General features: G+C 35.9%; 1 protein-coding gene across 1 annotated transcript in view; it reads right to left on the bottom strand.

The window, feature by feature from the left end:
* FER (FER tyrosine kinase) overlaps positions 1-13,025 on the bottom strand; it is a 146,152-nt gene that overhangs the window by 56,996 nt on the left and 76,131 nt on the right. The window contains exon 14 of the mRNA XM_083351497.1: positions 2,083-2,139. Coding sequence (XP_083207623.1) covers positions 2,083-2,139 — 57 coding nt within the window. The remainder of the gene's footprint in view (positions 1-2,082; positions 2,140-13,025) is intronic.

Consider the following 13,025-nt stretch of genomic DNA (forward strand, 5'->3'; position numbering starts at 1 on the left):
TAACACATGAAATAGTGCAGTGCAGCAATGTCTTCAGGGGACAAGAGGAGTCAGACTGACATCAATAGTATCATAATATAATTATTGAACTTGCATATGCTCAAAGGGGTGGAGCTCCTATTTTAAAATAGTGCTATTTCCCATGTCACATATGATGTTAATATTTCTCAAAAGTGATAATTAAATTGTCAGAAGAGTGAGTAGTCAAGTAGGCATGAAGCCAGCTGAGTGACCTTGGGCCAATCACACTCTCTCAGCCCTAGGAAGCAAAACACTCCTGAAATCTTGTTAAGAAAAATGTTGGGGCTGTCCAGGCTGTTGCCAGGAGTCAATCCTGACTCAAAGGCTTGTGCGTGTGCATACATGCACACACACACACACCATTATTTTAAGTGTTGCCAGAGGATTAAAAAAATAAATTAGCGTTAAGAATAATATAAACACATATAATATTGTTTGGAAGAATGCAGCTGCAGTTTTAGCAATCTTCCTGTGTGCTTCCTTGTGTAATCAGATTATATGAAGAATGTGTCCTCTTTAGAAGAAACTCTATTTATATTAAATTTTATCTCAATTTAGCTCCAGTGTTACTATATTTTAAAATTGTTTTAAACATTTATTAAAATACATTTTAAAAAAGCAATGTTCTGGTACTCATGCAACTCCATAATGGGGTAAAATAAAAGATAAATACAAGAAATCTATGGTACAGTTCCTCCTCAGGTCAGCATCAATGCTCAAGAGGTTTAAGAATAAATCACTTCAAATATAACATTATTAAGAACATATTAGGCCTGAGCATATGACTCTTCTTCAGAATACAAATAGAAAACTGCTACACAAAGCCGCAATATCAGCTAGAAAAAATGAAATGAAACCTATCTTTATAATACAGGTTCTATTTCAGATACCATAATGTGGCTAAATCTTAAAGGAGTAAATCCCATAAAGCAATGTTTCTTAATTTTTTAAAGATTATAGAATATGTTTCTATATTCAAATATGTTATGTTTTTCTTTTAAAATAAAAATAAAAAGAAATATGTAAATAAATCATATTCTGATATTATTTACTTTCCCTGATATTTAATACATTTAATGAGTGTAACTTTATATTTAATAAGGCAATAAATTAGCAACAATAATGGCACGTATGCACTTGCACATGACAGAATATTTCATCAGCATCTGGAGTGTGACATATTATAAGAAGTTTTAGAATTAGCATCCTTGGCCCTACTCTAGTCTTTCTAAATTTTACTAAGTACTTTGTGCATTCAACACCTTTTCACTTAAAACTCTGAACTGACATCTAAAATTCTTCAGGTGAGTTTTAAGCATTTCAATGTGGTGATGACATAAAGAAAGATTAAACAACATCTCTTCATTCAATAAGTAGTTTTGACTTAAATGAATTAAAAATTCACACACTCATACACATGCAGTCCAAGACATCTATTACATCTGAATTTATTTTTTTATTTATTTATTTATTTTTGAGACTTATATGCCGCCCTATCTCCCAAAGGACTCAGGGCGGCTTACAACAATAAAAACAACAATACACAAATTAAAAAAAGAATTAAATAACAGCCCCAAAATAAATTAACTAGTTAAAAATTTGAATTTGAAGAAATAAGCTGAAGTGACAGTATTTTAAGTTATTTAAAATAACAGCTGCAAACTGAAAAAACTATAATCTTCATTCCTGTCTTTTTTATTTATACCTTCCTATACTACATATTGCTCTCCATGATCTGGGCTGAAATCTGTTATGAATTCCCACAGTCCAATCCCCACCTGAATAGAAGAGACTCTTTATAGCTTAGGGTTGAATTGTGGGGTCCTGGTAATTTCTCAACTAAGCTCAGAGAGCACCAAAGACCTCACAGTCCTGTCTTGCTTGTTCTTTCCTGACTTCTTGTGGTTGTAGCAGATATTCTGCAAAGATCACAAACTAAAGAGACACATTGGACTAAAACAGGTGATCTATCATGCATTGAGAAGGCTTAATAACTACTATGTCTTGTAAAAAAGTGTTTTTAATAAGGTTTAATATTTAGGAGTTTTGATAGTTACTTACTTTGCCAAGTAATTCTCCCAGAATGACGTCTTCATGATTGAGAATCCATTTTTTATCCTGCAGCAATAAACATTAATATTTAGGGTTTTTTTAAGTTAACATTTCTTATTCATATCACTGGCTTTCTTCCAGAAGTATGATTCAATGCAACTAGACAACCACATACTAACAAGTTTCAAGATAAAGACGGTCATGTGAAATCTGTTAATAAAATTATGGCAAATTCCTAATCCAAGCTTTGGCTCGATATAATACCCATACAACATATCCATTTTATCTTTAATGTATGAATATGTCTATCATTTTTAAAGATTACTGAAATCAATAAAAGTTTATTATATTACATGTAAAACGCTCAAATATTTATAATACTGATGAACTGACTATATGCTTACAGCTGCTTTATGTTCTTGATATAAAACTTTCAAAGAGCCCTTTTAGCAATTTTTTACTTAAAGAGCATTTTAGAGATGTACCGTATATACATTTTAGTCCAAACAAAAACTGCCACTGCTAGAATGAATTAAGCAAATCTTAACATTGTTTCTATATTTTTAGCTATGTATCTTTACTGAAATATCTCTTACGAGATAGGACATGGAAATAAAAATCAAGTACATCTTCATACTCTTAGTTTGCCTTGAAGCAACCTGCAGTATCAACTCTTCTATAAGATCTTAAAGAGATATTACTGAAAAAAATCCAAACTATTTAATTTAAATTGTATACTAACAAAGTGGCAATATTAACTTTGGATGCATTCTTAACATCCTATAAAACAGTCAACAGCTTGTAGGTTGAAAGACAGATTCTATGGGTATAAATCTTAAAGACTATACTGGCAAAAATATTATTCGAAAGATAGACTATGGTTTTAATAAAATACACGTCAAAGAAATAGGTATTCAGTGGTCTCATTTCAAAGGCACTTGCTATCAGAAAAGAATAAGATGATTTGCATTAAGCAGAACAGCACAAGATCTTTATTAGGCATGCTTGAGAACATCTCACTGATTATGCATTTCATAGTATAAAGGAGTAATATTAAGGAAAGCAGGTAGACAAACCTAGAGATATTTTATATCAGGGCAATCAAATTAAAGCAACAACTTTAGGAAGATTTGAAGCAATATTAGCAATATTTATTACCCCAATTCTTTAAAAAGAAAAACAAGCATTTCTTCGATCACTGAAAAGGAATCATAGCAGACAAATGTTCATTATTCATTGTCCAGTCCTCTGCTGGTTTCTTTTAATTCCTATTAATTTAATTCCTATTTGTGATACTCATTTATCTAACTTAGATCCTGACATACTGCTATATACCGTATATACTTGAGTATAAGCCGAATTTTTCAGCCCACTTTTTGGGCTGAAAAATTCCACTTCGGCTTATACTCCAGTCAACAAAAAAACTTACCGAGGACTTGTGCGCGGCCGAGGCTTTGGTGCTTCCGGGATCGCGCGCACCTCTCCCAAGCCACCGCCGTCCGGAGACCTGCCGAAGTTTGGGGAGGTTTGGGGAGGTGCGCGCGCACCTCCCCAAACCTCCCCAAACTTCGGCAGGTCTCCGGACGGCGGCGGCTTGGGAGAGGTGCGCGTGATCCTGGAAGCACCGAAGCCTCGGCCACGCGCAAGTCCTCGGTAAGCTCCGGGCGGTCACTTGCTTCGCGTCTCCTGAGGGAAGGGGGGGCGACTGGAGCGGGCGTGTTTCCTCGCCTGCTGGGTGCTGCGATTTGCCCGGGGAACGCGCGGGCCCCGAATGGCAGCGTGGAGCGAGGAAGCGGACAGCCAGGGCTTCCCCGAGAGCCGCGGCCACACAGGGTATTCCTGTGTATTCAGGCTTGCAAAATGGCGGATCGAGCCTCTGCTGGTGGCAGAGGCTTGCAGAGCGCGGATCCAGCCTCCGTTGGCGGCGGAGGCTTGCAGAACGGCAGATCGGCTTATACTCGAGTCAATAACTTTTTCCAGTTTTTGGGGGTGAAATTGGGGGGTCTCGGCTTATACTCGAGTCGGCTTATACTCAAGTATATACGGTAATTAAAATCAGAACAAAATTAAAATCAGTACCTTAAACCTCAGTTTAAGCGCTTGGTAAAAGAGATGGATTTTTCCAATTTTCTTAAATACTAGGAGAATAGAGGGGCAAGGAAGGGTACCTGCTTATAAAATGTACTTCATAGGAATACGGGAAAAGAAGGCTTCTGGCAACAGGGGAATCTCCAAATGGAACTTTCCTGCTGATCTAAATAACTGAACAGATTAAAAGAGCAGAGATAATCCCTCAGATAATCAGTTCCTAAGCTATTTAGATTGTTAAAGTTCAACATTACTATCTTAAATTGTGCTTGGTGAGTAATTGCCACAATTGTTTTTTTTTCTTCCATTCAATTGTGACCAATTCTTGGATTTGCACCATATTTAACATACACAATGGCCAAGTCAGACTAGCTCAGGAAGAATCAAAGTTGGCATATTAATCAGTTATGGAAAGATGTTCCTTGCCGTAGGCTTCATATGCAAAACCAATAACAACTGGGAGCCAAGGAGCAATCCCGTACTGTGAACCTACCCCTTGTTGGAAAGAAAAACTTTGTCCAAAATAAACTTCACAACTACTATGAATACAGTTTTCTCATTACCAACAGTATTGTTCCTTTGTCTGGATTTAATTATTCAAATAAATGATCTGGAAATGAATGATAAGGAACAACAGAAAGGGGTGTCACAATTATACTGATGATACCCATTCCAAAGCTGATGACATATCCAGAGGTACATCCCAACAAGAAGGATCAATCCAGCATTCTGGTCCGGATAGAACTAGCATACTCCCCCAGCCCCTACTTGCAATTGCCACAAGCCCTTGTCAACATACTAAAAGCAATCCACACTTAAGAGTCTGACCAACAAGTGCAGCCACACCCAAAGTCATGATGAATACAAACACAAACACACTTGTAAGAAGAAAATAAGTACTAGAATAAAAGATGATACATTTCATGCATTTCCACATTTTAATTTACTGTTTAGTAGTTTAAAATATTTTAAAGGTACTGTGAAGATGACATTTTAAGACTTTTTTATGAGAAATATATTTGATGTATAATTATTCAGAAGAATAATTAAATACAATTGTACTATAAACTACAAATAAGCTGTAATACCCTATTTATACTGGTACATCATGTCTGCTGCGGTTCCAAACCCTTTTTAAGCAAATGTTTTATAATATAAGTTTCCACATTCATTAAAGTCAACATTTTCAGTCCCAGATAATATTTCTTTGCAAAAAATTCATCAGGGTGTCCTCAGTAATATACTCAAGGTGCAAAAGTTCTAACATTGACTATAACAATTTAAATGGCATAAGAAAATGTTGCAGCTGTTTTTACAGGGATATGCCAACAATCACTGGGATAGTCTGGGGGACATATAGTTGGATAGATATTGTTGATTGGGTACCAGGTCTTTCTTGTTTGTTGGATTTGTTTTTATTATTACTGGTAGCCACCTAGCAATAGCATTTAGACTTATGTACTGCTTCATAATTCTTAATAGCACTCTCTAAGCGGTTTACAAAATCAACATATTGCCCCCAACAATCTGGGTCCTCATTTTACTGACTTCAGAAGGATAGAAGACTGAGTCAAGCTTCAGTCAGTCAGGATCAAACTCCTGGCAGTGAGCAGTCAGCCTGCAATACTGCATTCTAACCACAGTGCCAGCACAGTTAAAGTTGAATTTCATAAGATGGGTGGCTATATAAACATTTTCAACAAAAATAAATTTGTATATGCAAATTTTGCTACCTATTTTCAACAAAAAATGAATAGTCTATAAATTAATTCAATTATCCATAAGTAATACTGAATAAAATACCTGTATATGTATATTGACCTTAGCTATTAAAAGTTATATTGAAAACTAGTTTTTTGTTTAAGAATATGTTATCCTACAGCAACATATCCTTTTTCCACCATAATTTCTAGAAATAATCAGAACATTTTCATATCTTGACTTTTTTCTTCAGTTTTTCTACTTTCATTCCATAAGCCAATATTGCTTTTCAATTGTTCCACAAAATATTATTTGAACCCCAGAAGAGGGCACAAGTTTGAATATATGCTGATGTATAATTTATATTTACTAAGTTAGCTGAAGAACACAAACAATAGACCATCATTAATCAAACAATTAATTGGAAACCTAAAATTGAAAAATATATGTTCATTTGAAGATGAATTTCCAGAGAGTAATATATATATTTGCCTCAGAGGTGTGCTTTGTGACAAATGGATGTTGCAGCAGTTCTCCTGGAGGTAAAAAGACAATGTGACTTGTCTGAGTGAGATGTTTCTACCAACTCTGACACTTCAATCAGCAGTTCCAACAGGAGGTAACCAAAGCAAATAAAGCACTGCAATGCAGCCATTTTACTTGACTATTAGAAAGATGGAAGCTGTGTTACTTCAAGAAGCACTTTCAAGGGAATGTTCACTTCAATGTTTATCAAAGAAACTGCAAAACACAAGCATATGTATCTGCTAGAAAGTAGAGCAGATCTCATGCAGTTTGTTCCTGCCTGCTAGCAAATCAAAAACACACTAGAAAACCTAGTCCTTCAATAAATCCATTTAATGAGAAAAGAAAGATAGTTACGCAATTCCAAATTTGGAAAATGTTTAAGCTTCACCAGATAAGAGCTCTTCCTACTGATTTTTTTTTAAAAAAACCTGATTCATGATACAGCCCCACTCAGGCCACATATACTTAATGAAAACAAAATCACTGCATAAACCTATGGTTTTGCCCATCTCCAATATGACTGTTCCATATCGCAGTGTGTAAAATAGAGCCCCATCACCCTGGCAAACATCTTCTATATTTATGAAGAATTTTAAGATTCAGTTGCTGCTTTGTTCACTTCAAGTATTTTTGGATGATCCATATAGAAACAGAAAGGCTTACATTTTCCACAGGGAAACTCCAGTAGATGGGAAACTAAAATACAGTCCTGTTCTTTAGGTGCTTGTCAATTATGATGAATGTTCAACACTCTTTTCTGGTTAGCCTACTTCAGAGGCAATTTTCTCACTAAAAGAATCACTTTTCTTTCCAAGTCTCAGAAAAAAAATGTATTGGTTTTAGGATCCTGTATCCAAGCAGCTACCTTGAAACAGAATTTAAAATTTTTTTGGGGGGGTGTGTGTAAAAATTTAACAGCATATGTGACCTTTGGGTCACAGGGCTTTTCTATTAATTACAACAATAGTAATCAGACACTCAATCCAGAAATTAATTGGAGTCCAAAACAGGATGTGAAATTTATGATCACATGAAATGAATGATAAAAAGTCTCGAGATATGAGTTCAATCTCTAATATGTATTAAACAGATGGTGGGGTGGGGACTTAAAGGACTATTATCCTTAAAACAAAAGAGGGCAATCAAAGGAAATTTTAAGTTTGAAGGTACTAAAAATTCTGTCACCAGGTCCCTTATGCCTGAAATCATAGCAAAATATGCCACAATTGAATGCAACAGATTTTCTAAAATATGGGTTCAAATATTCCTTAAGGTAACGTGATAGTGAATTGTACAAGGATTTAAGATTCTAAACCAGCATTTTAAATGTTTTGAATAAATAGAAAGCCAATGAACCTGACACAAATGCAATATATCAAGATCAAAATACTTACCTCAGAAAACACATTAAATTCTAATGAATATTCTACATTAACTTTTTATTGTATTACTAATGCACTGCTTTCAATATACAGTCATGGCCGAAATTGTTGGCACCCCAGAAATTTTTCTAGAAAATCAAGTATTTCTCACAGAAAAGTATTGCAGGAACACATGTTTTGCTATACACAGGTTTATTCCCTTTGTGTGTATTGGAACACAACAAAAAAAGGGAGGAAAAAAAGCAAATTGGACATAATGTCAAACAAAACTCCAAAAATGGGCCAGACAAAATTATTGGCACCCTTAATTTAATATTTGGTTGCACACCCTTTGGAAAAAATAACTGAAATCAGTCGCTTCCTATAACCATCAATAAGCTTCTTACACCTCTCACCTGGAATTTTGGACCACTCTTCCTTTGCAAACTGCTCCAGGTCTCTCTTATTGGAAGGGCACCTTTTCCCAACAGCAATTTTAAGATCTGTCCACAGATGTTCAATGAGATTTAGATCTGGACTCATTGCTGGCCACTTCAGAACTCTCCAGCACTTTCTTGCCATCCATTTCTGGGTGCTTTTTGACGTATGTTTGGGGTCATTGTCCTGCTGGAAGACCCAAGATCTCAGACGCAAACCCAGCTTTCTGACACTGGGCTCTACAGTGCGACCCAAAATCCTTTGGTAATCCTCAGATTTCATGATGCCTTGCACACATTCAAGGCACCCAGTGCCAGAGGCAGCAAAACAACCCCAAAACATCATTGAACCTCCACCACATTTCACTGTAGGTACTGTGTTCTTTTCTTTGTAGGCCTCATTTCATTTTCAGTAAACAGTAGAATGATGTGCTTTACCAAAAAGCTCTATCTTGGTCTCATCTGTCCACAAGACGTTTTCCCAGAAGGATTTTGGCTTACTCAAGTACACTTTGGCAAACTGTAATCTTGCTTTTTTATGTCTCTGTGTCAGCAGTGGGGTCCTCCTGGGTCTCCTGCCATAGCGTTTCATTTCATTTAAATGTCGACGGATAGTTTGCGCTGACACTGATGCTCCCTGAGCCTGCAGGACAGCTTGTATTCCTTCGGAAATTGTTTGGGGCTGCTTATCCACCATCCGGACTATCCTGCATTGCAACCTTTCATCAATTTTTCTCTTCTGTCCACGACCAGGGACATTCGCCACAGTGCCATGGGTTGCAAACTTCTTGATAATGTTGCGCACTGTGGACAAAGGCAAATCTAGATCTCTGGAGATGGACTTGTAACCTTGAGAATGTTGATATTTGTCCACAATTTTGGTTCTCAAGTCCTCAGACAGTTCTCTTCTCCTCTTTCTGTTGTCCATGCTTAGCGTGGCACACACAGACACACAATGCAAAGACTAAGTGAACTTTTCTCCTTTTTATCTGCTTTCAGGTGTGATTTTTATATTGCCCACACCTGTTACTTGCCCCAGGTGAGTTTAAAGGAGCATCACATGGTTGAAACAATCTTGTTTACCCACAATTTTGAAAGGGTGCCAATAATTTTGTCCGGCCCATTTTTGGAGTTTTGTTTGACATTATGTCCAATTTGCTTTTTTTCCTCCCTTTTTTGTTGTGTTCCAATACACACAAAGGGAATAAACCTGTGTATAGCAAAACATGTGTTCCTGCAATACTTTTCTGTGAGAAATACTTGATTTTCTGGAAAAATTTCTGGGGTGCCAACAATTTCGGCCATGACTGTATATTATATATATAAACACACAGAGAAAGAAAAAGCACAATACAAACATCCCCCTGCTGATGCTCACATATTTGAATATACATATAAATTTTATTATATATAATTATATATAATAAAATATATATAATTGATTTTTAAAACATATTTATAAAAGCAAACATATACACTGTATATAGGCTACTATTATCTTTTCAAATATATTTTGGCCATGATTGCTGCAACAGAATTTTCATTACTCTAATGATAATTTATTGAATTGGCAACACATTATTACTTTATTTGTAAGCATAAAAGGAAATCTTTGTTTACCTCTTTTTCCTTCAAAACAAAGTTACTCACAAACTGTTGTTTAATGTTTTTGGCACTTCTAATTTAATTTCTATTTAAGAATTTGCCATTATGACTCTTAGCTTGGCATATAGTGAACGTGAGGTGTAATTGGGCCATATCTATTAATAGTTACTTCAATGACACAATAAAAAATGAACATTTATTCACTAAGCTAACTGAACATCATTTTGTTTGTTCCATAGCATCAAATGATGCTTCAATTTAAATTCCAATTACTAAATGGATACACGTAGGATAATTTTATATGAAAGGAGAATTAAAATATTCAAGGACTCTTGCCAAGGACTCACCTCACATGAATTTTAAACAAGCAATCAAGCAGCACTTAACATAGAAGAAAGCATGCATCACATGAAAAAAATCTAACAAAATATTTTGAAATTCCTTTTTACTCTAGATATTTGATAAATTGATTTGTCTAATTTTATGAGCATGATCACAATTTAGCTGCTTGAAGTTTTTTTTTAAAGAAATCCAGTTAAAATAAATACAAATGGATATTTTGATATGTGAGAATTATAAAAAAGTATTCAGTATTCATTAAAATATATAAGTCTAATTTCCAAAACCAAGTATATAGTATCTTCCCACTATTATGATTAATATAATGTTCACATATTGCTGAATAGTTCCTGCCAAGTCAAAGTTCATCATAACGGTCCAGTCTTTTGTTAAAATATTTTTTTTTTCATTTTCCCTGACAGTATTTACAGAAGTTTCACTTTTTTAGGAAAAACAGTAGTTTTTAAAAATATATTTTTGTGCACAATGTTGTCAATATTTCACTCAATCAATAAATCAAAGTTTTATATTAATTTTAGGTGAATTAACAGTGAACACTGAAAAGAAAAAGCTTCAAAAATAGCTGAAAATTGTAGGATTAGAAAAGTTTACTGTTCCATCACCAAGAGAGCTGTCAGGGCACTCAGTAAAAGTATACATTTCTTATCTAAAAGACTTATTACAAGAACAGCATAAAAAGGTTTAAGATAAATCTGATATTATTATTGTAACATGGGAGGTTCATATATTTTAGTCCATAAAGTAAATTACTAATCCCAGTGATTGTTGCCCACCCCTAAACAGCCTCTTTCATAACTTATCCTGATACACACACACACACAAATTATACATTATTCAGAAAGTATTATTATAAGTAACTACTAGAAGTCCTCAGCTGCTTTACTGTCTGGGTTCATATTCTAATAATAATTACATGTTATTATTTGGAAAAAATACATTTATACAAATCATTGTGAACAAACGTTGTAACCTTATGGGAAGCAGAGAAGGATAAAATATCCGTTTACCAAAGCCTATGTGTAAAAGCTGGGGAAAAAACCCCAAAATGAGGACTAATATTATAGATAGTTCTTGTTTAGCCACTACGATTAGGATCGGTTTGTCCTTTGCTATCTAGAGTCCTTCACAAATCTTCATGCCACCCAACTGCCCATAATCCATCCCAGATTACCACCCACTTTCTGGCTATCCAAGTGTTGCACCCAAGTGTCCTCCCTCAATGTAGAAGAAAACCCTGAAATGTTTCAACATGAAGCAGTAATTTCAGTCTGCTTGACATTTTAATTTTCTAATGTAACTGAGAATGCCTTCTTAAATGAACAGTGCAAAGAAATAGAAGAAAACAATAGAATAGGGAGGACCAGTGATCTTTTCAAGAAAATTGGAGAGATGAAGGGAACGTTTCATGCAAAAATGGGCATAATAAAGGACCAAAATGGCAGGGACCTAACAGAGGCAGAAGAGATTAAGAAGAGGTTGCAAAATTTCACAGAAGAGCTATACAAGAATGAGCTTAACGTCTCTGATAATCAAAATGAGGTTGTCACGGACCTCGAGCCAGACATCCTAGAATGTGAAGTGAAGTGGGCCTTAGAAAAGCTGAGCAACAACAAAGCTAGTGGAGGTGACAGTATTCCAGCTGAGCTATTCAAAATCTTAAAAGACGATGCAGTAAAAGTGCTGCACTCAATTTGCCAGCAAATTTGGAAAACTTAACAGTGGCCACAGGATTGGAAAAGATCAGTTTACATTCCAATTCCAAAGAAAGGCAGTGCCAAAGAATGTTCAAATTATCGCACCATTGCACTCATTTCTCATGCTAATAAAGTTATGCTTAAAATCCTACAAGCTAGACTTCAGCAGTATGTGGATCGAGAACTACCAGAAGTACAGGCAGGATTTCGAAGAGGCAGAGGAACTAGAGATCAAATTGCCAACATACGCCGGATCATGGAGAAAGCTAGGGAGTTCCAGAAAAACATCTACTTCTGCTTCATTGACTATGCTAAAGCCTTTGATTGTGTGGATCATAACAAATTGTGGCAAGTCCTTAAAGAGATGGGTGTACCAGACCATCTTATTTGTCTCTTGAGAAACCTATATGTGGGCCAAGAAGCAACAGTAAGAACTGGACACAGAACCACTGATTGGTTCAAAATTGGGAAAGGAGTCCAGCAAGGCTGTATACTGTCGCCTTGCCTATTTAACCTATATGCAGAGCACATCATGAGAAAGGCAGGGCTAGATGAATCAAAAGTTGTAATTAAGATTGCCAGAAAAAATATCAACAACCTAAGATACGCAGATGATACCACTCTAATGGCAGAAAGTGAAGAAGAACTAAAGAGCCTCTTGTTGCGGGTGAAGAAGGAGAGTGCAAAACTTGGGTTGAAACTTAACATTAAGAAAACCAAGATCATGGCATCTGGCCCTCTCAATTCCTGGCAAATAGATGGGGAAGAAATGGAGGTAGTGACAGATTTTGTTTTCCTGGGCTCCAAAATCACTGCAGATGGGGACTGTAGCCAAGAAATTAAAAGACGCTTGCTCCTGGGGAGGAAAGCCATGGCAAATCTAGACAGCACACTAAAAAGCAGAGACATCACCCTGTCAACAAAAGTGTGTATAGTCAAGGCTATGGTCTTCCCAGTTGCAATGTATGGCAGTGAAAGCTGGACCATAAAAAAGGCTGAGCGCCAAAGAATTGAGGCCTTTGAACTATGGTGCTGGAGAAGACTCCTGCGAGTCCCTTGGATTGCAAGGCAATCAAACCGGTCAGTCCTAGAGGAGATCAACCCTGACTGCTCTTTAGAAGGCCAGATCATGAAGCTAAAACTCAAATACTTTGGCCACCTAATGAGAAGGAAGGACT

This window comes from Vipera ursinii (genome assembly GCF_947247035.1).
Source record: "Vipera ursinii genome assembly, chromosome: 2".
In the NCBI taxonomy this organism is placed as follows: domain Eukaryota; kingdom Metazoa; phylum Chordata; class Lepidosauria; order Squamata; family Viperidae; genus Vipera; species Vipera ursinii.